This window comes from Xenopus laevis, chromosome 1L, assembly GCF_017654675.1.
Source record: "Xenopus laevis strain J_2021 chromosome 1L, Xenopus_laevis_v10.1, whole genome shotgun sequence".
Classification (NCBI taxonomy): Eukaryota; Metazoa; Chordata; class Amphibia; order Anura; family Pipidae; genus Xenopus; species Xenopus laevis.
This window is the reverse complement of record NC_054371.1, coordinates 27,841,979-27,868,776: the sequence shown is the minus strand read 5'-3', so window position 1 is coordinate 27,868,776 and position 26,798 is coordinate 27,841,979. Positions and strand designations below refer to the sequence as shown.

The 26,798-nt window shown below is 39.4% G+C and overlaps 1 protein-coding gene across 4 annotated transcripts in view; it reads left to right on the top strand.

The window, feature by feature from the left end:
• The window catches only part of slc2a15a.L (solute carrier family 2 (facilitated glucose transporter), member 15a L homeolog), a 94,899-nt gene extending 90,452 nt beyond the window's left edge, over nt 1–4,447 (top strand). For all 4 annotated transcript variants that reach the window (XM_018228672.2, XM_018228675.2, XM_041587942.1 and 1 more), the window contains exon 13: nt 3,527–4,447. In XM_018228672.2, the coding sequence (XP_018084161.1) occupies nt 3,527–3,799 (273 nt within the window). In that variant the 3' untranslated portion in view covers nt 3,800–4,447. The remainder of the gene's footprint in view (nt 1–3,526) is intronic.
• The last annotated feature ends 22,351 nt before the right edge of the window (nt 4,448–26,798 follow it).

Sequence of the window (26,798 nt, the reverse complement as noted above, 5' to 3'; positions counted from 1 at the left end):
CGTATATGTTGCAGCAAATACATTACACTACACAAACCCAGGGAACCTTAAAGAGATACTGTCATGGGAAAACATATTTTTTTCAAAACGCATCAGTTAATAGTGCTGCTCCAGCAGAATTCTGCACTGAAATCAATTTCTCAAAAGAGCAAACTGATTTTTTTATATTCAGTTCTGAAATCTGACATGGGGCTAGACATATTGTCAATTTCCCAGCTGCCCCATGTCATGTGACTTGTGCCTGCACTTCAGGAGAGAAATGCTTTCTGGCAGGCTGCTGTTTTTCCTTCTCAATGTAACTGAATGTGTCTCAGTGAGACATGGGTTTTTACTATTGAGTGTTGTTCTTAGATCTGCCAGGCAGCTGTTATCTTGTGTTAGGGAGCTGTTATCTGGTTACCTTCCCATTGTTCTTTTGTTTGGCTGCTGGGGGGGAAAGGGAGGGGGTGATATCACTCCAACTTGCAGTACAGCAGTAAAGAGTGATTGAAGTTTATCAGAGCACAAGTCACATGACATGGGGCAGCTGGGAAATTGACAAAATGTCTAGCCCTATGTCAGATTTCAAAATTGAATATAAAAAAATCTGTTTGCTCTTTTGAGAAATGGATTTCAGTGCAGAATTCTGCTGGAGCAGCACTATTATTAACTGATTCAATTTGAAAATTTTTTTTTTTCCCATGACAGTATCCCTTTAATAAAATAAAATAAAGTTGTTATATTGCCCTACACATGAGCCCAGTGTATAGTTTATTTGACATATGTTAGGAAATGTAGGGGGGAAGCCGGGTACCCAAAAAAATTTTACAATCTTTTGCAGCCTATCACCCTGAAAAACTGAAAAGTCACCAGCGTTTTTTGGGACTTAGAAAAATTTTCAAATTTTTATTGAGGAACTCCTATCTACTCTATTGCACTTCGCCTGGTCTGAGGTGGTGAAGGCAAGTCTGGCGCAAGAGGTAACAGTCAGTAAAATCTGCATCTTAGTGAATTTGTGTAGTAACAAACCCCAGCAACCAATCAGCAATTAGATTTCAACAGTAACTTACAAGTTACAAAGCAGCAGAAAGATCTGATTAGTTGCTATGGGCAACATCATTGGTGATATTTATCTCCAGTGTTAGTAAACTCATTCTGTTATGTTGTGTTGTCTGTCACTCCTGTCCATTCTAGCAGGTGGGCCAAAAAATTGCTACAAATTTTATGTCAGGCCAATAATTGAATGAGTTTGACGAAATGGTGAAACCCTTCCACCCATTGTGGTACTTGGCCAAACTGGATACAAACAGAACTTCCAGTGCATGGTCAGCTTTAGTCAAAAGTCTGGGATCCTCCATGTTAATTATTTGTATTTAACTTAGGTTTTATTCCAAAAGTAAAGAGTTTCCAAAAGATTTAAAACTGCAGCTAGTGGGAGGTGAATGACTCACTGATAGAATTATTGCAACGTTTAGACTGTGAGCACTGCTATTGTTTGTCATTGCGAGACACAGTTTAGAGGGAACATTTGAAGCCCTTGGCAATAAGCTTTATGTACTTCAGTAATCTGGTAACCCTTAATGACCCTACATAAAAGTACAAATTATTTGATATTTGTTTCATAGTGAAACATTTGGGAGATTCCGCAAGGCACTGTCACATTAATTACTGCCCTGATATAGTGTGCTAATGAATTCTGTAACTGCTGATGCAAGTTCAGTAACTTTGCCTAAATAAGAACATTTTCTCCTTTGTTCATTACACATTAATTCATGCCTTAAATGATACAATCAGCTCCAAATTAGCCCTTTCTTTTTTATTTCTATGCCCTTGTGATAAGAAACTTTTTTCTTATTAATATATGCTCAGCTTTCATAAAATTGAATCTTATCTATTCTGGAGGTTCTTTGACCTGAATTATTTTCCCTCAAATATTTACAGGCCATCAGTTGGAAGTGTAGATATTCTGTAACCATGTTGCATCCATCAGGCAGAGTGTGGCCCCTGTAATGGGGCCACTCTTGGCTGGTAAGCTCCTGCCACAAGATAGATCTTCAGATAGGAGTTGTGAAAAGAAAATAAGATGAACCAAGGCAAGCCTTTAGTTGCGAGTCTGCTTCCACCTGAAAACATTGCCTCAGCTCGGGTGCAGGCAGATGCAACAGATTTCGGCGTGAAATACAAAGTCTCACGTTCCAGTGACAAACTCCATGCAAGCACATGAGCAGCAGAAAAGGAGTGGATTCTCGGCCTGATATTCACCAAAGACTAAAATCTGCATTGTCTGGCACTAGTCTTAATGTAACAGGCAAGGTGCAGTCTACCCACCTACACTGGCTTCATAGGTCTGTCCTGCCTTTAGATGTTCTTAAAGGAGAAATCAACCCTAATGTTAAAAAAACCCTACCCCCCAGCCTAAGTGTTACCCCAGGCAAATGCCCCTAACGTTTTACTCACCCCTCGGTGCAGATTCAGGCATTGGACTTCACGGGCACCATCTTCTTCTCTTCGGAAATCTTCGGAATGAGACCGGCGTGCCGGTGCATGCGCAGTTGGAGGAATTTTCTGTTTCACAACAACTGCGCTTTTGCCAAAACTCACGAAAGAAGTTTTCCAAAGCGGCTGAAGATGGCGCCCGTGAAGTCCGATGCCTGAATCTGCACAGAGGGGTAAGTAAAACATTAGGGGCATTTGCCCGGGGTAACACTTAGGCTGGAGGGAGGGGGGTCTATGTAGGGTAGGGTTTTTTTAACAATAGGGTTGAATTCTCCTTTAAGCCAAAGAGAAGGTTCATGGCTTCCTCACTTCCCTATATAAGCTTCCTGAAGCTGGGACTAGGGGAAGGGTCAACCTTAGAGGATGGAGCTACTTGTTCTTACATTGACTACTTACACTTGAAGTTTATATTTCACCTCTTTACATCCTATCAATGTAAAATCAAACGCACTAGGAGGACTATAGCCATGCCCAAGGAAGACTATGGCACACATTAATTAATTCAGGTACTCATTGAGTGACCCTTAAGATGTTTTGTAGAAAAAACCCTACTATAAGTAATATATTGGTACAAAGCTTGGTAAAAAAAGAAAAACAAAGGGGATACCTTTAACCCCAAAGCCTTCTAGATAGTTTGCTATTGATTAAATACTAAATATGATAGTACATGTCTAGTTTGAATAGCTTACAAAGTAGAAGTCAGAAGGAGCATCTAAACATTGAACATTTTTATGTTTTTATAAAGTTGTCCTGTTTTGTATATGATGTCACCTGTGCAAGCCCCTTATTTAGGCCAGGATGTGTCAGGCAGCAGTAAAGCTTCTGGGAGTCGTATTTCTTTATTTTTTATGGATAAAGTTGAATGTTTCATATGAGTTTGGATCTGCAACTTGTTTTCTATGAAAAGTCACACCACACATTCACTATTTGTGTATAAAACCATAAGTCCTTTATTATGTTTGCTATTTTTCATAAACATAATCCGTTTTAGTGATTTCCATATTGTTATAAGTTCCCTCATTCATTTTGTGCTGTGTGTGTTTTCATGCAGGAAGGTTTGGGCAACTACTGCTTTCTCATCTTCGCTGCTATTTGTTTGGCCGGAGCCCTCTACCTCTATTTTATTTTACCTGAAACGAAAAACAAGACTTTCGCTGAAATCAATCAAGCATTTTCCAAAATGAACAGAATACCTTCCGCAACGACAGGAAAGGAGATGTTTCCGGCAGAAGAGAGAGATGGTGAGATTAAGGTCTCCCCTATATCGAACAACGGACAGAGTCAAATTGAACTTGAGAAGACACAAAAAACTTGTACAGTTTAGAAAAAAATGCTTCTAGAACCAAACATGTGCCAAAACGAACACAGTCTGTTCCACAGTGAACAAACAACAGATGTAGAGATCGGATGAGATGATTACCTCCCTTGCTCTGTACCCAATATCATATCATATTAAGTTAGGTTGAAAAAAGACACACGTCCATCAAGTTCAACATATAACCTTCCTAACTGCTAGTTGATCCAGAGGAAGGCAAAAAACCCTTCTTTAATGTGCTTAAGTGGGAGACAATTCCTTCCTGACTCCAAGATCAGACCAGTTCCTAGATCAAATAGTAGAGTTATTACATCGCTTGCTAAAAAGACATCCCACCAATTCTTGAAACAAATATATTGACCAGTACCACTGATTCAGGGAGAGTATTCGACAACTTCACAGCTCTCACTGTAACAATTAAAGTCTTCGAATATTTAGATGGAACCGCCTTTCTTCTAATCGGAATGGATTCCCTTGTGTCTGCTGGAAGGACCTACTGGTAAATAAAGAGAGATTATTATATCAACAACAAACTGTAACATACTGAACTAAAAAAGTAATACTTTGGGAAAGCGACTCCCAGACTTAAAGGGATACTGTCATGGGAAAAAACATTTTTTTCAAAATGAATCAGTTAATAGTGCTGCTCAAGCAGAATTCTGCGCTGAAATCCATTTCTCAAAAGAGCAAACAGATTTTTTTATATTCAATTTTGAAATCTGGCATGGGGCTAGACATATTGTCAATTTCCCAACTGCCCCAAGTCATGTGACTTGTGCTCTGATACACTTCAATCACTTTTTACTGCTGTACTGCAAGTTAGAGTGATATCACCCACCTCCCTCCCCCCCAGCAGCCAAACAAAAGAACAATGGGAAGGTAACCAGATAACAGCTCCCTAACACAAGATAACAGCTGCCTGGTAGATCTAAGAACAACACTCAATAGTAAAAACCCATGTCCCACTGAGACACATTCAGTTACATTGAGAAGGAAAAACAGCAGCCTGCCAAAAAGCATTTCTCTCCTAAAGTGTAGGCACAAGTCACATGACCAGGGGCAGCTGGGAAATTGACAAAATGTCTAGCCCCATGTCAGATTTCAAAATTGAATGTAAAAAAATCTGTTTGCTCTTTTGAGAAATGGATTTCAGTACAACATTCTGCTGGAGCAGCACTATTAACTGATGCGTTTTGAAAAAAAACCATGTTTTCCAATGACAGGATCCCTTTAAGCATTTGCCAAAATGAAAATATTTTCTCCTAACAACAGAGCCAGGTATGTATTATGAGATCTGATGAGATTAACGTCTCCACTGTAACATGGAATGAAACTTGAAAACAAAGAAAGAAGAAAGTGCTGTTTAGAACAGTGAGTTAGAGAAACTGTACTGTATTGCTTGGCACAGCCTGCATGTTGCAGAATGATGCCCCGCTCTCCAATAAAGGAGCAGTTTTAATACTCCCGTGTGCTTCATTACATTCTAGCTATCCGCTCGGCACATTAAGTTATCTTCTTGTGGGCAATTTCCATTTATGATTCAGTTTAACTGTATTGTCTGTAATGTTACACCAGTGCCTCCTCATGAACTATCTAGGTATTCATTACCACCTCAAACGGAAATAGGTTTTTAATAGGCATATTCTCAACTTTGAGACAGTGGGACTAAAAGAACTCTCTATTCGATCAGTTGATCGTCAGGGCTGGAGAAGCTGCCGCTTACATCTGAAAGTTTACGGCATATGACTGAAATGTTATCACTAATTCAATTTACACCAGTGGTTGGCATTTTTATTGATATAAATAGAAATTAGTGTAGACACATCCAGTGTGGAGAGTTGCAGCACTGCTGTTTAGTTTTGCTGTGTGTATCCCTGGGGTCCCTTTAAGCTGCACTTGATACGAGTGGTGTTAGTGCCGGAGGGGCCTGGGAATAAAACACCTTGTTTGAGGCTCATCTAGGTTGTAGGTTTGCAAATGTTGAAGAACTTAAAGGAAAACTGTATCCCCGAAATGAATATTTAAGCAACAGATAGTTTATATCATATTAAGCGGCATATTAAAAAAATCTTACCAAATTGGAATATATAATCAAGTAAATATTGCCCTTTTACATCTCTTGCCTTGAGCCACCATTTCATGATGGTCTGTGTGCTGCCTCAGAGATCACCTGACCAGAAATACTGCAGCTCTAACTGTAACAGGAAGAAGTGAGGAAGCAAAAGACAGAATTCTGTCTGTTAATTGGCTCATGTGACCTAACGTATGGTTTGTTGGTTTGTTTGTGAGTACAGTGAATCATATGATCCCAGGGGGCGGCCCTTATTTTTTAAAATGGCAATTTTCTATTTATGATTACCCAATGGCACATACTATTAAAAAAGTATATTATTATGAAAATGGTTTATTTACAAGAAGCAGGGTTTTACACATGAGCTGTTTTATGCAATATCTTTTTATAGAGACCTACATTGTTTGGGGGGTTTAGTTTTCCTTTAACCCCCAGCTGAATATTTAATGATGGACCCTCTTAAAAATACATAAAATTTATTGACACCATTTAACGTTAATATATGTCATATGAGTGACAGCCCTTCTCCCTGAGACCCCGTTGCCTTATTACATGTTACCATACAGACCTTTTCCAGAAAAGATGGAAATGTGTTTTTTTTTTACTTTTGGGTCTTCCTACCTTAAGTCTACTAGAAAATCATGTAAACATTAAATAAACCCAATAGGCTGGTTTTGCTTCCAATAAGGATTACTTATATCTTAGTTGGGGTCAAGTACAAGGGACTGTTTTATTATTACAGAGAAAAAGAAAATCACTGGATTATTTGAATAAAATTGAGTCTATGGGCGATGACCTTCCCAGAATTCAGACCTTTCTGGATAACGGGTTTCCGAATGACGGTATTTAAATACCAAATGGGAAAATTACATTGTGTATATTCCCACTGATTATAGACCTTTCTGTATGAATCATTTTCTCTATTTCTGATCCTGAATGGAGAGAGGTCTGGGAAGCTACTTGTGTAGTTATGGCTCATGTCCTGTTCCCTAGTTGCTTGGTTGGCATGAGAACATTTTTGGAAAAGACCAATGAGGTCAGTTAAGCACTGGTATGTCTTTATGAGATGAAATACTCTGAAATAGTGATGGTAAATACAGAATCCATGTACAACTATAACACACAAGTTATTATGATTTTTACTGATTGGAAAATTTTCTGCTTACTGTAATTGGATGTGAAAGTTCGAGTAGGTATTTCTTGCTGACTCACAAGTTACACTTCTGCACTCCACCTATTACCCCAATCAGGCCCCCCACCAACTGTATTACAAACAAGATATACCCAGCCGAGTCCATGTGGCACAGGCCTAAAGGATAAAGTGCCTCCTTATCAAATGTATAAGAAAAACTAAAGCTCAACCAAGAATATGGCTAGAAAAACACTTAATGGGGATCTAACCCCCAAAAGGATTGATGTAATTTTATTTAGATCGATACTCTGAGCACTTTTGTCATGTACAATGATTTTCTGTTTTTAGTAAGTTGCTGCGATATTTAAGGGGTTGTTCACCTTTGAGTTAACTTTTAGTATGATTTGACAATATAAAAGTTAGTTTTAATTTTTTCGTGGTTTTTAAGTTATTTAACTTTTTATTCAGCAGTTCCACAGTTTTCAAATTCAGCAATCTGGTTGCTAGGGCCAAATTACTGTAGCAACCATGCATTGGATAAGAATAACAGACTGGAATATGAATAGGAGAGGCCTGAATAGAAAGATGAGTAATACAAAGTAGCAATAACAATAAATGTGTAGCCTTACAGAGCATTTGTTTTAGATGGGATCAGTGACCCCTATTTGAAAACTAGAAAGACTCGGAAGAAGGCAAATATTTCAAAATATATTTTAAAAAATAAAAAATGAAGACCAATTGGAACATTTCTTAGAAATGGCCATTCTATAACATACTAAGGGGCAGATTTATCAAGGGTTGAATTTCGAAGTAAAAAAATATTTCGAAATTCGACCATCGAATTTAAATATTTCGAATATTGAATTTGAACTTTTTTCATCGATTTTGGGTATTCTGCGGTCGAAGTAAAATCGTTCGATCAAATGATTAAATCCTTCGAATCGAACGATTTTATCGTACGATCGAACGATTTTACTTCAAATTCAAAAAACTTGTAGAAGGTCCACAAAGGCTAACATAGCACTTCGGCAGGTTTAATTTGGCGAAGTATTCAAGTCGAAGTTTTTTTAAAGAGACAGTACTTCGATTATCGAATGGTTGAATATTCAAACTATTTTTCTTTGAGTCGAAGTCGTAGTAGCCTATTCGATGGCCGAAGTATCCAAAAAATTACTTCGAATTTCGAATTTTTTTACTTAGAAAATTCCCTCGAATTCTATTCGACCCTTGATAAATCTGCCCCTAAAAGTAAGTAAACAGTTTTAGACCGTTTAGATTACTAATAGCAGACTTTCAGCTCTGCAGCTTTCTTTGAAGGCCAGAGTATCAGTGACCCAAACTGTTTATGGAATTCCTATGCTCAGTTAATACTACGGTTACTGAGTCTCATTTGTGCCAATAGTCTGGTATTAGCAGTCAAAAACTTCAAACGTCTCAAAACACACTTAAACGAGAAAATTAATTCAAATGTTCTTAGAAAGGCCCAATGTTAAGTAGTAAGTTGGCAGCAGTTCATTGTTTAAACTCTTATTAAGCTTAAATGTTCAGCAGCAGCCCCAGGTGCACTGAGCATGTGTAATGCCATTCAAAAGACAACCTAAAGAGCAACTTTACCTTTGCAGTCCTTAAATGAATGCAAGTAATAAATGGGCCCTAAGAGTCTGTTACACCAGACAGAGGGGTAAATTTACTAACCTGCAAAAATTCGCCAGCGACAGCTTTGCATACATCGCTACACTTCGCCAGGCAAAAAGTCGCTCAGACAAGTCTAATTTACTAAAATGCGAAGTTGCATCCAGGGCACCGAACGCTGGCGAATTTTCGGTAGCGTTACTTTGGCAAAGAAAGCGAAGATGCTCTAGCGTTCAATTATGCCTAGCAAAACTTCATTAGAGGTCTTCGATCAGTCTAATTTGCATACGGCGGGAAATTATAAAGTTGAATTGACGTATATGTTGCAGCAAATACATTACACAAGTCCAGGGAACCTTAATAAATAAAATAGAGTTGTTATATTGCCCTACACATGTGCTCAATGTATAATTAATGTTCCATTTGTTAGAAAATGTATGGGGGAACCCGGTTACCCAAAAAAAGTTTTAAGGACTTTTGCAGCCTATCAGTCTGAAAAAAGGAAAAGACGCCAGGGTTTTTTGGGATTTGGAAATTTTTTCCACTAAAAACATGATGTAAGTAACAGAAGAATGAGGAAGATCTATGCACTCCAGTGCACTTCCCCTGGTCTGAGGAGGTGAAGGCAAGTCTGGCGAAAGAGGTAACGTTCAGTAAAATCCGCATCTTCGTGAATTTGCGGAGTAGCGTCTAGTTGCCAGAGCGAAAATTCGTCTGTGCGAATGACCGCTAGCGTCTGTGTCTTTCACTTGCGAAGTTACACCTGCTCTGCTTAGTAAATCGACAAAGTGCCTGAAAGCAGTAACGCGGTCGTACTGTCGCCAGCGTTAGCCACTTCGCCCTCTCGTAAATCGGCCCCAGAGAAGGGTGAATGAGTTGGTATCCACAGCACCCGCCAGCTGACCGTTCTTCTAAGGAATAATGCTGCCACATTCAACCTCTGGCACCTGAACCAAACACGTAGAAGCATCAGGTGAACTGGCAGTTAGGAAGAGTTAGAAGGAGCAGAATGAATGGTGGTAGGAAACGAGGAAATCTTTTCCTAATCCGTTCTGCAAGTTCATTGAGTTTCATTGTGTATTACAGGTTTTGTGTTTCTTCTGTCTGTGAGTAAATGTGATGTGCTGTGCCCTTATACCTGCTCCTTTATCCCACTGTTACCTGTATGTGATTAAAAGGAATGCAGAGTCAAAAGAGAGCAATGAGGAAGAAGAATAGATTGAAGCAATAACTCGCTGTGACCTCCCTTATCCTGGTTTCATTCTGTTCATTCACCTAAAGTGGCCTTTATTCATCTAACGTGATCTGCACACAGTCTGGGTGAGACCTTCTCTTTTTTGTTATTACTTGTACACTCAGCAGCCGCTCACACAACAGCCACTTACAGACTCTTCCCTTTCAAATATTACTAACCCACTCTTATATATTTCATATATTCAGGGGTGCATTAAGGGTTTCACAGACCTGGAGCTGATATTTTTATGGGTCTGTTTTATTAAGAAATAACATTGTTAACATTGCAGAGAGTCATACAAGGATGCACAATGTAGCTCCAAACACCTTTTTATAAATCACATACAGGTATAGTATCCGTTATCCGGAAACCCGTTATCTAGAAAGCTTTGAATTACATGCACTCCGTTGTAATCAAATAATTCAACATTTTAAAAAGGATTTCCTTTTTCTCCTTAAAGGGCATGTAAAGGCAAAAAAATAAAATCCCATTTTTACTTTCTTTAATGAAAAAGAAACCTATCTCCAATATACTTTAATTAAAAAATGTGTACAGTTTTTTATAAGAAACCTGACTGTATGCAGTGAAATTCTCCCTTCATTTACTGCTGTGGATAGGAATTGTCAGACGGTCCCTAACTGCTGAGCAGGGAAACAATCATACTTATGAACAGCAGGGGGAGCCCCCGACTTACTTCCCAGCCAATTAACAGACAGAGTTGTGTCTTTTGCTTCCACATTTCTTCCTGTTACAGTTAGAGCTGCAGTATTTCTGGTCAGGTGATCTCTGAGGTTCAAGGGAAGAGATGTAAAAGGGCAATATTTACTTAAATATATATTCCAGTTTGGTAAAAAAAAAATTTATATGCCACTTAATAGCACATTTTCGGGAAAATTTAATAATAGATAAGCGTAAAAAACCCGAGCGGATTTGATCGGAGTTTGTAGCAGAAAATATTAGATAAATTTGGACTTTGATAAATAACCCCCTTAAAGTATGGAGATCCAAATTACGGAAATATCCCTTATTCAGAAAAAACACATTTCATACACTATTTCATGCTTATCTTTGTGCCAGTTGTGAATATGGATGTGTATTTGCAAAGGTGCTGGAGCTGCAGCTCAGTCCTGCCCATTATTAATCCCACCCTGTGTGTTAAGGCTGTTGCTCTTCTAACATTGTTAGAGGGATATCTAATTATCAGCAGATATTACTTAAGGGTAGGACTACATGGACGTTTTTGGCGTGATCCGACACGCTGCAAAAATAACGCCTGCGTCAGATTGCATGCAACAAAAATAAGGTAAGTGAATGCATTGTTGCATGGTGTCGCAGCGTCTGCATCTGACAGTTGTGTCACCATGCGACATTTCCATTACTTACCTTATTTCCATCGCATGCGATCTGACGCAGGTGTTTTGTTGCAGCGCGTCGGATCGTGACGAAAACGTCCATGTAGTCCTACCCTTAAGGAGTGGTTCATCTTTTAGTTAGCTTTTACTATGTTATAGAATGGCTAATTCTAAGTAACTTTTCATTTGTTTTTTTTTTTTTATGTTTTCTGAATTATTTGCCTTCTTTTGACTCTGCAGCTTTCAAATAGGGGTCACTGACCCCATCTGAAAAGAAATGTTCTATAAAGCTACAAATGTATTATTGCTATTTGTATTACTCATCTTTCTATCCACACCCTCTCCTATTCGTATTCCAGTCTCTTATTCAAATCCATGCATGGTTGCTAGGAAAAATTGGATCCTAGCAACTAGATTGCAAACTGGAGAGCTGCTGAACTAAAAGCTAAATAACTAAAAAAACACACAAATAAAAAATGAAAACCAATTGCAAATTGTCTGATAATATCACTCTCTACATCATACTAAAAGTTTATTTGATGGTGAACAACCCCTTTACAAAAATAAATGTAAAATTGTTTAGGGCGCTTTTCAAACCACTTTGCAATTAACTTTATTAACTGCCAACATAATGAATTTTGTAGCAACAGCGCCACCTGCTGCTCAGTTCCTTTGACTGTACAGTTGTAGAGATATATGTCCACAAAATAAAAGAGAGAACTGTTCTGATGTGTCTCTGCTCAGGAAAGAGATCAGACTCCTCAGATTGTCTTCTCCATCTCTTTCCTGAGCAGAGCAACATCAGAACGGCTGATATAAGATTTAAATACAATGGGTTGATCATACTCTCCTGTTCTATGGCAGAAGATTCTCTTGGAATGAACATGAGGGGGTTATTTATAAAGCTCCGAATATCCAAATCTAGAATAATTCGTAGTTTTCAGAGCAAAAAAAAAAAAGAGATTTATTATTATGAGTCTAAAAACTCAGAATCCGAATAATCGAAAAGCTCTTGAGGTCCCAGTGTCTGCTCTGATGTCCGTACCGATATCTGATGATTTCAGGGTTTCGCGGCAAAAAACTCATCGTTTTTGCGGAAAACTCAGAACAATTCAGAGTTTCCAGGGAAAGCGCCGAAGTTTTCGGAGTTTTGCCCGACCCTATTTTTTCAGGCTTTTTTCTTCATAAATAAGGTCCATTTGGGAATTCAGAGTTACTTGGAGTTGGATATTAGAAATACTGAGATAAATTCAGACCTTGATAAATAACCCCCTAGGTATGATGCAGAGACAGTGGCATTACATGTAAGTTCATTTTCTGTGCTTTTAAATCATTCAAATTGTATTAGAGACCCCAGACAGCAGATTCATACATAGTTTTATGTAAACAGCAAATAAATACTTTCCCAAAATCCCACCCTTATTGATCTTTAGACTGGGTTCCTCTAGTTAGTCCAGCCACATATAATCACATTAGTCACATATGGTCATTTTTAGCTGTGATTTAGGGCATCGATAATAGGACAACCTGCCATTTATCAGACTGGTACTTGTTGTCTATAATGAGATCTGTCCATCCCTTCCACACACGAGTAGATTTATAGCAGCTAATTTATACTGAGGGACACATTTCCTCTACTCCACAAATCAGCTTCAGAAAAATACGAGGCTCATTCAAATTCTACAGCAATTAGTCTTTTTTGGGGGTCATTTATAAATGTCCCAGTGTTGCAAAATTTACACCCTTTGGGGCAAATTCACTAACCTCCAAAAATTAACCAGTGACGGCTTCGCTCACATCGCAACACTTCGCCAGGCGTAGATTTGCCAGGACAACGCACTAAAAAATTCACTAATATCTCATTATTCGTCCAGGACGCCGAGCGCTGGTGAAGTTGCGCTAGCGTTACTGTGTCAAGTGTAGCGAAGTTGCGCTAACTTTTCCTAATTTGCATGAGGAGGGAAGTTAAAGTTGAATGGACGTATATGTTGCAGCAAATACATTACACTACACAAGCCCAGGGAACCTTAATAAAATAAAGTTGTTATATTGCCCTACACATGAGCCCAATGTATAAATTATGTGCCATATGTTAGGAAATGTAGGGGGGAAGCAGGTTACCCCAAAAAAAGTTACGATCTTTTGCAGCCTATCACCCTGAAAAAAGGAAAAGACGCCAGCATTTTTGGGACTTAGACAAAAACTTTTTAGGAACTCCTATCTACTCTATTGCACTTTGCCTGGTCTGAGGTGGTGAAGGCAAGTCTGGCGCAAGAGGTAACGTTCAGTAAAATTTGCATCTTAGTGAATTTGCGTAGTTACGTCCATTCGCCAGAGCACAAATTCGCCAGGCTTTAGGGAGCAAAGTACCGCTAGACACTGGCGACCATTAGTAAATCGGTGAAGTTCTGAAATTATGTCACACTGGCGAATTTTCGTCAGCGTTAGTCACTTCGCCCTTTAGTAAATTTGCCCCTATGTGTTAATTCGACAACCACTTCTGTACTGTGCACCTTGCTCCTCACTACAATTCAGGTATAAGGTGTACAATACAGTGCTAGTGGCAGGCCTTAAAGGGCATGTAAAGTCTAAAATAGAATAAGGCTAGAAATGTTGTATTTTGTATACTAAATATAAATATGAACTTACTGCACCACAAGCCTAATCAAACAAATAATTTATGCTTTCAAAGTTGGCTACAGGGGGTCACCATCTTGTAACTTTGTTAAACATCTTTGCAAGACTAAGACTGTGCACATGCTCAGTGTGGTCTGGGCTGCTTAGGGATCGTCATAAACAAAGCTGCTTGAGTTCTGCATGGCTGGGAAGTAAGGCGGGGGCTCCCCCTGCTGTTCATAAGTATGATTGTTTCCCTGCTCAGCAGTTAGGGACCATCTGACAATTCCTATCCACAGCAGTAAATGAAGGGAGAATTTCACTGCATAGTCAGGTTTCTTAGTATATTGGAGAATTATATTTTTCATTAAAGAAAGTAAAAATGGTATTTTATTTTTTTGCCTTTACATGCCCTTTAATCACTCCAGCAGAGGAATCAGTGTCGGACTGGAGTGGGGGCCCCCAGGCAGCAGCCTCAGACCGGGGAGTGGGAGGGTGGTTGGGACTTGCAGTGGGCCAGGCCCCACCGAAGATTTTTTTTGGCAGGGGGGCCCAGCGCACTCTAGTTACACCACTGAATAGTATTTTTACAAATAGAGCACTCTGGACTGACAAATGAGGTCATCAGTGACATCACTGTGCTAATCTCTTGCTAACAAATCGCAAATATTGTTGTCCCGTGACCCGTATCCATTGCAATAGTGCAAGGTAACCACAAGATGTCAGCAGATATTTCATACATACCCAACACCCTAAACCACGTGAATTCGGAATATTTTAGCAATGTACAATGTCATCGAAGTGACAGTATTAGCCACTATCCAACACATGGAGGGAACACGTAGTACTACTCCAGCTGTAAATAGCACTTTTTGTTCCAATACACTTACCCAAGAGATGGATGTTTTCAAGTGATAAAAAATTGATACCTCTTGTCTGTTTCATATTTTCTCACTTACAGACATGAAGACTACAGAGATAAATGGATTTTCAGACATCAAGAAGATTTTAGCATTAAAGCACATTTGAACAAAGTCGAAGAGTGGCCAGAAATGTTTTTAGAAATCCTTTCTAATATAAGTGGCCACACATTTGATATTCCCTTTCTCCCAACCCCTTAGCAATAGATTGTAGTATAAAGAAAATCGAAATAATTTATAATGCCCTTTGCCACACTCAGGGTCAAGATCTTAAAGGAGCAATAGCCACCTGTATATTCAGGGCTGAACGCCGCGGGCGATTTTCATTGGATCGACAAAAAGTAGGAGACACGTCAGATGAAGTCGCAGGCAGCAAAATCCTATTGGACTGAACTAAAAGTAGCAGGTAATAACCGCACAATTAGACTGTCAGATGAAGACGCAGCTTTCTGCATTCACAGTCACATCGGATGGAATGGAATTCCTATCTGCAACTTTTTCGTTCAGTCCAATTAGATTTTATAACCGAATGAGAAGGATTCTATTCTTTTCTTTGGACTGTAAAAGAGATGAGGAGAGTTGGTAACACCCGTGCTTATGTACAGTAAAGCAAAGTGAGGATCGCAAACAAAAGGTAAAGGACCGCTACTGCTCACCGCAAACACTTATCCAGGTGCTCTGTCAAGCAGTGTCCCCACTGCTAGCATTCAATAGACTCAAGACAGGCAGACGGCACTTCTGGAAAAGGTTTATTGGGGTTGCTGCTGTGAAACCTAAAGCAAAAGTGCAACAATATTCAATACTCCCCTGCATATAGTTTGAACCGGAACCAGTTATAGAGGTAATTCAATAGTGTAGGCATGAGCCAGTGACTCTTTGGACCTTTCCATTACCCTACTAAAGTGCCAGTGGTTTAAGATAGTATTTAAAGGAGAAGGAAAGCCATCTTATACTTGGGGGGTGCAAAAGTTAGGAACCCCCAAGTGATTGTATTTACCTGACACCCCAGGCTGGTGCTCCTATCAGCAGAAAACTGCACCGGCCCGGGATTCTTCCAGCGAGCACCACAAAGTAAACGTCTTTCTGCTTCTTCTTTCTGTTGTAACTAAAAATTCGGCTTTTTCATTCTACTGCGCTTGCGTCTGCCCCGGGAAATTTGAAGACAGAAGAAGCCGGAAGATGATCGCTCTGTGGTGCTCAATGGTATAACCCTGGGCCGGTGCAGTTTTCTGCTGATAGGAGCACCAGCCCGGGGTGTTAGGTAAATACAATCACTTGGGGTGCCCAACATTTGGCACCCCCAAGTATCAGGCCCAGAGTTGTGGAAAGGCTACCAAGGCCCAGGCATAGGGCGGCAAGATTTTAGGGGGCGGTTTGCCACCAAACTACATCCACATTGGTTCAGAAACACTGGGGATGAGCAGGAGATACAATCATTTCTTAAATTTCCCGTGCGCCAGTCCAGACGATGAAAATTTGCGCAAATAAAAGGAAAAGGACGAGGCGACAAACGTCATTGGGCATGGGGGCGTCTGCTATGTAAATCTGGCCCTGCCCAGTATAAAATGACTTTCCTTCTCCTTTTAACCCAATACTGGGACTCCCAGCATGAGACGCTTAGTCCCAGAACTGACTAGCTCTGAGGATTGTGTCAGATGTAAGAATGTGATTCTGCTGCAGAACTTCAAAAGTAAAACTGAAAATGGAAAACATCACAGGAAAATTGTGTTCTCTTTGCAGCCGGACATAAAGCGTCCTCTGGTGAGACACCGGCTTCTGCCATAGAGCTTGCCTCTAATGCCTCCAATGCCTCCAGAAGCCTTCTGCTTTTATTGGGTTGACATGAAAAATGATTTACAAAACATATAAACCAACATAAAAGCAGCAGCCAATACTCTGCAGGGAAAATACTTGCCATCAAATCTGCAACGCAAGCAATTCCTATATAGGGGATTCCAGTGAGTGCGGCATAAATTATAAGCAGCATCACTGGAGTTAAATTGCAGGGAATACTGAGAGCCCCTGGGTTGCATGTAAAACATATTCACAGTATCGTCTATAAATCACTGTTCAGCAGGGAATCTCTAATGTATTCGACAACACAGTGACACATTGTGGCCTGGAATGTTTATTCTGCCAGTAAATGCTCCTGCTTGCCGTATTTGTCATTCCTTTTGGGAAACTGATAACTTCATTTAGTATTATATTTATATTTATTTGTGCATATTCCCCTAGTTTACTACAACGTATGTTTATCATTTGTATTACATATAGAGACACAGAGAAGAAGAGACATTAGTACAGCAGTTGTGGGCAGTGAAAAAAAATAGAAAAACTTTCAATAGTGATGGGCGAATACATTTATGGCGAATTTACACGTTTCGCTGCTGGCAAATAAATTCACCAAATTTGCTGGCGAAATTTTGGACACACAACGAAAAAGTCAACATTATTCGAATGCCCATTGACTTAAACGTCAGCGTCAAAATTGACGTGAGCATCATAATTGACACAGGCTTCAAAATTCATGTTTCTCAAATTTTTTGCCGCTTCGTGAATTTCATGGAAAATTAGGGAATTTTTCGGCGCAGCGAAACAGGACAAATTCACCCATCACTAGTTGTCAATCCTTAAAGTTCAACACTTCAGTATTATTCACCCACACTGGGCAAAAATACCACCACTCTTGCTTTATGTAAATCTAAAGGATAATACTCATTCACACACTAGTTCTTCACCGGGTCTGGCTGCAACCTGCAAATTGTGCCGGATATAAAATCTGGAGCAAGGTGCAGAGCTCAGTGTTAGTGGGAACAGGTGCATTTATCATAGCAGCTATGGGTTCTGAGTTTCTGACTACAACATAAAGGACCAGAAATCATAGATTGAAGGGTTGTTCTATGGTAACCTTAAGCCTTCTGACACTGGTTATTTCCCCTTTAAAGGAGAAGGAAAGCTATGGAGGCATTTTATTGCCAATAGATTAGCTGCAATAGTGTAAGCTAGAATGCTATATTTATTCTGTAGAATGTTTTACCATACCTGAGTAAAAAGCTCTAGAAACTCTCTGTTTGTTTAGGATAGGAGCTGCAGTATTAATGTGCTGTGACATCACTTCCTGCCTGAGTCTCTCCCTGCTCTGGGCTCAGATTACAGCAGAGAAGGGAGGGGGTGGGGAAAGAGGAGCAAACTGAGCATGCTCTTGCCCAGGGCAATGAGGTTTAAGCTGAAGGCAGGAAGTCTGATACAGAAGCCCATGTGTACACAATAGAAGGAAAGAAATGCAGTGTTTCTTTTGACAGGGGACTCAGAGCAACATTACTTTGGGGGTTTACTGGTATATTTAGATGGACCTTTCTGATAAGGCTTACTTAGTTTTAACCTTTCCTTCTCCTTTAAGCTGTTGAGGGTTGTGGAGTGAAACCAACCAATGGAAAAGCTTCTAGTTTTGTTTGTTTTTGCATAAAGGAGGGGATCCCAGCATCACTTGGGTCTATGGTTTTGCCCACATCCTGTTGCCGACTTGTAGAGACTGCAATTCATACTGGAATTCTGGGAAAAACTCTGCACTGTAAGAAACAAACATGACCCTCACTAGTAATGAGATTCTAACTGTTCTTCAATTAAATGTGTTGATCTGTTTTAAACTGCAAAACTCCTTCCATCCATCAACTGAGCTCCGTTAGGGAATGTTTGGCCTTTCAGGGCTCATGACTAGGGTTGAAACCTGGCCGGTAAAAATAATGGTTGATTCCAATGTTATTAATAGGGAAAAAAGATAAATATATAGGAAGGCCGGTATTTTTTTTCAGAAAAAGGTGGCAACCCTACTCATGACAAAATAGCAGGGGTGTAACTACAGAGGAAGCAGACCATGCGGCTGCAGGAGCCCAGGAGGTATAGGGGGCCCCATGAATCCCTAATTAATGAGCAACTTCAACATATATTGGTAAAATGGGCAACCTCTGGATATGTTGGGGTAACTAAAATTAATTTGCTGTTGGGCCCAGTAACATCTAGTTACGTCACTGCAAAGTACCGATCAACATTCTAACTAGAGATACAAGATGTTTAAAGTAATTTATGCCCAGACATAGACTGATGGACTAAGAATCTTCATTATAACAGGTACTCGGAATAGAGCTATTGACATTTAATTGGCTGGCAAAGACATTATTCCCTACCATATTTTGTATTAAAAAGAAAGAAAGTAGCAGTTATTAGGGAATTAAAATGTTATGTTTTTTAGCCTGGGAATTTAAAGCAATTAACCTTTTTGAAATGGAAATGGTTTCTGCTCTTTCTTTTCTCTACAGAAGACTTTTTTTTTTCTCTTTTTATAGTATTTATGCCTGTTGTACGGCCAGACCGCCACTGAGCGTAATTGCACTGCCATCTTACATTCCTTACGGCATGGAATTAATTGCTTTCTCGCTATATTTGGATCATTCCGACACTATCTGGAAGTTAGAGAAACAAATTCTTAAAGATTAACCAAGGTGTTGCTGAGCGTGGGCACTTTGTCACTGTGATTATTTGGGGAACATTCAGGAAATGAAGCAGATAAAGCCTAATTATAGAGAGATGCCCCTCCTGCCCTCACCTCAATATGCATTTTATTTAAAAAAAATTATTTTCAAACTTTTCAATATTTATCTTTGCCCAAGTTCCATCCTCTTGACCTCGAGATCTACCAACAGATCAGATTTTTAGTTTCCCCTATAATTTAGTAAAATATTCTGATTACAGGCTTAATTGATAATTACAAGTTGGGGGGGGGAGTGGGGAAATCCTGATAAACCTTGCCTGTTGGTACAGTCTGTCTGCTGATAATCATCAGCTCTGCAGCACAGGGGTTCATAATAATTCCAAATTTACATTTTGTTTCACAAATCATGTTTTTGTCTCTAAAAATCCAAACAAATTTGTTTTGTCTATGAAGATTCTCGTTTATCCAGGTCATGACATACAGTATCTAGTAGAATTAAGTCAAAGACAACTGAACATATATCCTCAAATGTAATAGAAGGCACTATGTTTGCCCAGGAGCAGTAACCCATGACAGCCAATAAGATTCTTGCATTTAAACAGGTGACTACTAAATGCTACCTGCTTATTGGTTGCTATAGGTTACTGCCCCTGGGTAAACGTAGTGCCTTTTATTACAGAACCCTATTAGAGTTTTTCTTGAAAACATTCATCCGAAGAAGTTAAACTGAAGTAGCCAATCGGATGAGTGGTGAAACTTTTTCAAGAAAAACAATAAATGTCCAGTTTTCTTTGACTTCATTCTGCAAGATACTGCATGTTTTTTTTAATTCTCTAAAACACTATTCAAGATTTATGAAGTGTAAAAACCACTAAAAACTCTAATACAAAACTTTGACAAGTAAAGGCACCTGAGGTCCATATTGAAGTTAATGGGAGCTGCAATAATTCTAATGGACTTTTTTTTAGCCATTCAGAATTTTTGGATTTGCTATTAATTGTCCAAAAAAATCTATATTTTTTTTAGGTTTTTGTTTTTTTTAGGGCATCATACAGAGTTTTTTCTTTTTTTGTTCATGCTTTTTATATTATGATCTTTTAATAAATTACAAGGCATTACTGATTAAATCTTCATGATAAGCTGCCATTACCTTTTAGGCCATAAGCTCCCATAGTCCTCCTATTGTGTTAAAGAAGATATAAAGGCAAAAAAATAAAATTCCATTTTTACTTTCTTTAATGAAAAAGAAATCGATCTCCAATATACTTTAATTAAAAAATGTCTACCTTTTTTATAATAAACCATGACTGTATGCAGAGAAATTCCCCCTTCGTTTTACTTGCTCTTACAGCTGCAGATATGAAACTTCCGACTGTCCCTAACTGCTCTGTAGGGAAACAGCCATTCTTCCCCCCCACCTTACTTCCCTGACCTCTAGCAGCTTTGTTTGTTTCCCTGTAGAGCAGCCGGTGACTGTGTAGAGATTTGTATTCGCAGACCCAGTGCAGTCTGTATTTTCTGATTATTATTCAGTAGTGATGGCAAATTCACTGCAAATTTCCACGTTTCGCTGCCGGCAGATGAATTCACGAAACTTCCATGGAAAAGTCCTTTGCATAAAATCCATTGCATGTCAACGTTATTTGGACTCCCATTGACTTTAACTATGGGGCAATCCATATTTCCCCCCAGGGCTTGTAGGCTCATATGCACAGCCATGGAGACAGGCAAACTTAATTCAGCTAAAGGACTTTTACCATCCGCTAACCCGCAAACTGTACTCTTTTCAGGATCTTCAGGTCAAATATGAGCTAAACAACTCATTATACTACCAATATATCCAAATCAAGCAGTTCGCTCTTGAAATGGTAGGTCCCCAGGCCCCCACAGAGCTGAAACCATTGGATACGATTATGGCAACCAGAGGGTCCAGGAAAGGACTTATATCTGATATCTATGGTATACTCAATATCCACTCTGAATCTTTCACTAAGCTTGGGTACATGTTGGCCTGGGAACAAGCTCTTGGGGATGATATATCCCTCGCCAAATGGTCCTCAATATGGGAGAATCTCAAGAAATCCTCAATATGTGTAACCCATAAAGAAACCAATTATAAGATCCTCATGCAATGGTACATGACACCGAGCAAGCTCCACTCAATTTACCCAGCAGTATCACCAGAGTGCTGGAGACAATGTGGGGAAATGCCCTCTCTTGGAAGACTATTGGAAAGCTATAACCTATATTTGGTCTCAATCTGCAGCTAAACCCACATACCTTTTTACTAGGATCTCCACTTCCAAAGCTTAAAAAACATGGCCAAAAAATTGGCCAACCTGATATTGAACGCTTTCAAACGGGTGATAGCTCGCAACGGGAAAAAATCGCAACCTCCTACAGTTATTGAATTAAAGATGGCAATCCAGTACATAAGGGCGAATGGAATATCTAGCAGACTTACACAGCTCTCGACTACCGAATTTCGAGAAAGTCTCCTTGGGACATGCTGCACCCCCTGACAACACAATAATTTGTTCCCAGATAAGGAACTTTCCTCAAAACCCCCCCCCCCTGAGCTCGGATACTTCCGTTGTCTTTAATTGTTCCTATTATCTATGTTTTCTAGCTTTCCCCACCCTATTTCCCTCTCCCGCTCCCTCCTTTTTTTTTTCATTTTTTCCCTCTCCCTTTCTCTTCTTTCTTTACTCTCTTTGTCTGTCTCCCTTTTCCTTTCTCTACATCTACTGAATGCTTATAATGATGAAGATTTATATGATGGGTCTCCCCTTTGCCGGGGGTAGGCAAATCACGGTGTGCATAGCTTGTTTATATAAAAAGTAACGTTTTCTCATCTTTTTAATAATGCAACAATATGTTGATATGCTGCGCATAATGTCAATGAGTAGATGTTGTAAAAATTAAAATGTAAAGTTAAATAAAGAGTTACATTTTTTCTTATTTTAATTTTTGCAATAGTTCTCCTTTTAATTGAATGGGGATTTATTATTCTCTCTGCATCAATGCATTTTATATATATATATCATATTTTACTTGGCAAGTACTGAGATTAAACCAGGCACATGTGAAATGATTGTGCCATGTCTTTGATATAAAGTATAATGGACATGCAATGTATGCCTCCAGACTGTTAATAATTAGTAATAGCTGATGAGCTGATGAAGTGACACGAGCGCCTCTGAATATAACTGACTTGATGGGTTCATATGAAAATGAATTAGTGCTGATTCCCATATCCTGGGGCCCACGTTTGGTTTTCCTTTTTAATACAGACACGTGATACCAAAGGAAGGTTCCCAGATCATGTGAAACACTGGGGACACTTAGGGGGTTATTTACTAAACCTCAAATTTATCTCTTTATTAAACCAAACTCCCACCCACAATTTTTTCTTATTTATCAATAAAATAACTCAAAAAAGTCGGTAAAAGACTATAAAATCGTGCGAAAACTCAAATCGTATGAATTTTTTTGATCTGATGCCTGAATTTTTGATTTGTACGGGTTATCGCCCCAAACCACAAATTATAGTATAGTTGTTTCCACGATATCTTCAAATTGTAAGAGGGACATCTGCCATTGACTTCTACATAGGGTTGCCACCTGGCAGTTATTTTACCGGGCTGGCCTGTAAAAGTGTTGCTTGATATCAATGTTATTTATAGGGAAAAACCATAAAAATATAGGAAGGCCGGTATTTTGTTCCAGAAAAGGTGGCAACCCTACTTCTACATGACCTTGGCAGATTTGAGATGGCGGATTTTTGGATTCAGAGTTTTAGCAGCTTTGGGGTTTAATAAATCTCAAAAAATTCTAGTTCTTTTCCCTTTTAAAATTCTAGTTTTTGAACAAAAAACCTCAACCAGAAAAAATCGAGGTTTAGTAATTAACCCCTTAATGAATGTCCAGTTAGAAAGGCTTTGCTGTTTGCATTCCAATTAAATACAATCATTTGTTTATTTATGAACCATGGATTGTAAACATGTCAGCATACAGGGCCAGTAACAGAACACTCAGGGGGAAATTCACTAAAGGCAAAGTGACGTCACGTAATTTCTGCACTACGCCGATTTACTAACGGGTGCAGGCGTAAATTCGCTAGCGAAGGAGATAGACTCTAGCGCTACTTTGAACTCTAACGCCAGAAGAATTTTCGCTCCGGCGAATGGACATCACTACTCAAATTCATGGATTTGACTGAACGTTACCTCTTGCGCCAGACTTGCCTTCGCCACCTCAGACCAGGCGAAGTGCAATAGAGTAGATAGGAGTTCCTCAAAAAATAGTTGAAAATTTTTCTAAGTCTTAAGGGTGATAGGCTGCAAAAGATCGTAATTTTTTTTAGGGTACCCGGCTTCCCCCCTACATTTCCTAACATATGGCACATAAACGATACACTGGGCTCATGTGTAGGACAATATAACAACTCAATTTTATTTTATTAAGGTTCCCTGGGCTTGTGTAGTGTAATGTATTTGCTGCAACATATACGTCCATTCAACTTTAACTTCACGCCGTATGCAAATTAGCCAACGGTAGTGCAACTTCGCTTTGCTTGCCGAATTAATGATAGCAAAACTTCGCCATCATTTGGCGTCCTGGATGCAACTTCGCATTTTAGTGAATTAGCGTTGTCCTGGTGAATTGTGTGTGGCGATGTGAGCAAACCGTTGCTGGCGAATTTCTGCAGGTTAGTGAATTTGCCCGTCAGAGTTTGCTCTTGTGCTATTGCCTGTGGGAATTCACCTCAATGACAGATGGAGTAATACCTTTTTCAAAGCAAGAGACAGCAACACCCATGGTAACTTCAAGCAGGTGATAAAGAAACAGGGCTGACCGGCACTCATATGGATCCACAAGACCAGAGATATTCAGTTAAAAGATAAATTTATTAGTAGAAAAATTAAAATATTAGCTCCATCTCCATCCACCCTACGCGTTTCACACCCCTCAGGGTGCTTAGTCATGGGTTCCTAAGCCGGTATCAAGCAGGTATCTGTTTGGGTTTCATTCACACAAAAAAAAGTCATGTTTCAAGTTGGCATAACATGTACAACAACAAATTAAAGTTCATTTGTCTAGGACAGACTGGTCCACTGGCTCGGATAGTGTCTTGGCTGTTATAAGAAAATTAATCCAGGATAATTATAGATATGTAACTACAGTGTTGAACTGGGTAAAAACCAGGTGGGCCCCGCCGGCCCAGACGGGGGGGGGGGTGGTGGAGAGGGACAGAGGTGGCCCTGCTGTTATTATCCCTGGTAGTGCAGCGGAGACCAGGGAGCCTAACAGCAGGGCCCCGTCTGCCCGACTCCACCAAACCCCCCGCTGATCTGTTCATCATGTGCACACGTCCAACACACTCTCATATTTATGCATTTTCGCATCGCGCAATAACGTTCTGGCGTAATGCCGTCATTGCTCAAAAATTCAAAATTTTAAAATTTAAAGGGCTTGCACCCAATTGTCCATTGCCCAATGTAGGTTCTGTTTGTTGGGTTCCTGGGTGCGATATCTTTCTGATTCCTGTGTTGATCTCTGCCTGTCCTGACTATGACATTTTGCTGCCTGTCCTGACCTTCTTGCCTGTTTTTGACTACGATTTTGGATTCATATTTGGTGCTGCACTGCTCTCTAGGTTTTGACCCTGCCTGTCCCTTGAACACTGTATCCAAAAGGTGTGAGGGTCTCTAAAAATAAAGAAACAAATATAAAAAGTAGAAAAATTTATTAGGACATGAAGACCTACTTTTTTTACTTTTTACATTTGTTTCTTTATTTTTGGAGACCCTCACACCTTTTGGATACAGTGTTCTTGGTTTTTGCACCTTGGGACTGAGGTGAACTGTGAGTGTTTTTCTCATTATTTTTTCCATTATACATTTTTATATCTTTACTCATCTAATATTTATTTGTTGAGTGGTACCATAGACACTTTTTTGTGGCAGTAGCACAAACCGAAGTATTTTCATTTCCTGCCTGTCCCTTGACTACATTTTGTTTGATTCCCGTCCATCTGATTACGCTCTGGTTTCCTTGTCTGCCCAGAAACTGAGAGGAGCGGAGAAGACAACCAGGAACGTATAGTGAGACAAGAGAAGAAATGTAGTGAGGAGCAGAGAAGTGAAGGGCGTTGAATGTTAGTAGAAGGGTTTTATATTCTATCATCTGCTTAACAGGCAGCCATGCTAAGGATTTTAGTTGGGGTTGAGCAGGTTCCCTTTTAGGAGAGAGCAGAAGGATCCTGGTAGCAGAGTTTAAGATTGATTGGAGGGGAGAGAGATGGGAGTCAGGAAGACCAGTCAGGAGGAGATTGCAATAGTCTAAACGGGGTAAGATAAGGGCATGGATTAGTGTTTTGGCTGTTGTTTGTGAAAGAAATGGGTGTATCTTGGCTATACTGTGGAGGAAGAACAGGTTTTGGCAGTATTATTGATATGATTAGAGAAGGAGAGGGACTGGTCAAAGATGACCCCTAAGCAGCCTGCTGAGTTAACCGGGTTAATAGTCATACCATCAATAGTAATGGTGAAAGGAAGAGAAGTGCTTGGTTTGGGTGGAAAGACCATGAGCTCAGTCTCGGGCAAGTTGAGCTTGAAGTGGCGTTGGTTCATCCAGGAAGAGATAGCTACAAGGCAGTCTGCTAATCATTCCTAACAAATTGCAAAGTTTGAACTAGTTAAAAGCATAAGAAAATGAAGATAGAAATATAAAAATACCAGCCTCCTTCATAGCGAACAGTGACAGCATCCCAACCAAAATGCATTTGCAAATGTCAAGAATGGAAATCAAAGAGCGTAAATAGGGGTGTTCAGTCCCCCTTTTCAGGTTTCAGACACTTAGGGGGGTTATTTATCAAAATCCGATTGTTCTGATTTTTTAAGTAAAAAAGTCCAACCAAACTAGAATCCCCGATTTGACCTTATTTATCATTGAAAAAACTTGATAAAAATAGTTAGAAAAAAAACCTCAAAATTTGCAAAATCAATCAAAACCCCCTAATTGTTTTTAGATTTTTGGCCAAAACTCAATGCAGACCATGATATTTTCAAATTTGAAATGGGACCTTTGCCATTGACTTCTACAGGCCCCCAACAGCTTGGGGATGGAGTATATTCAGATTCAGACTTTTAGCAGCCACAGGGTATAATAAATCACAAAAAAAAAAATTTCCATTAAAAATTTGGATTTTATAGTAAAAAAAACCTCAAATTTCTCGAGTTTTTGGGATTCGGATTTTTTTAAATTACCCCCTTAAGGTAACATGCCAGTGCAAGTGCATAAACTATATGGCCGAAAGTATGTGGGTGAATGAAGTTGGTCTTCTCTTTGCTGCTTCATCTGCCTTTCTTCTGTATGGTGGTTATTTTGTGTACAGGGTTATTTTACTGCCTAAAAAGGAAAAAAAAACCTTTATCAACAGTAGGAATCATGGAATTCTCTGCGAGAAAAAAAAGCTGAACATAAATGATGTCCATTTCCAACTTACCAGAGCCATGGAAGGGATGTGCCACCTTGGTCAGAAGTATTCGGATTATTTT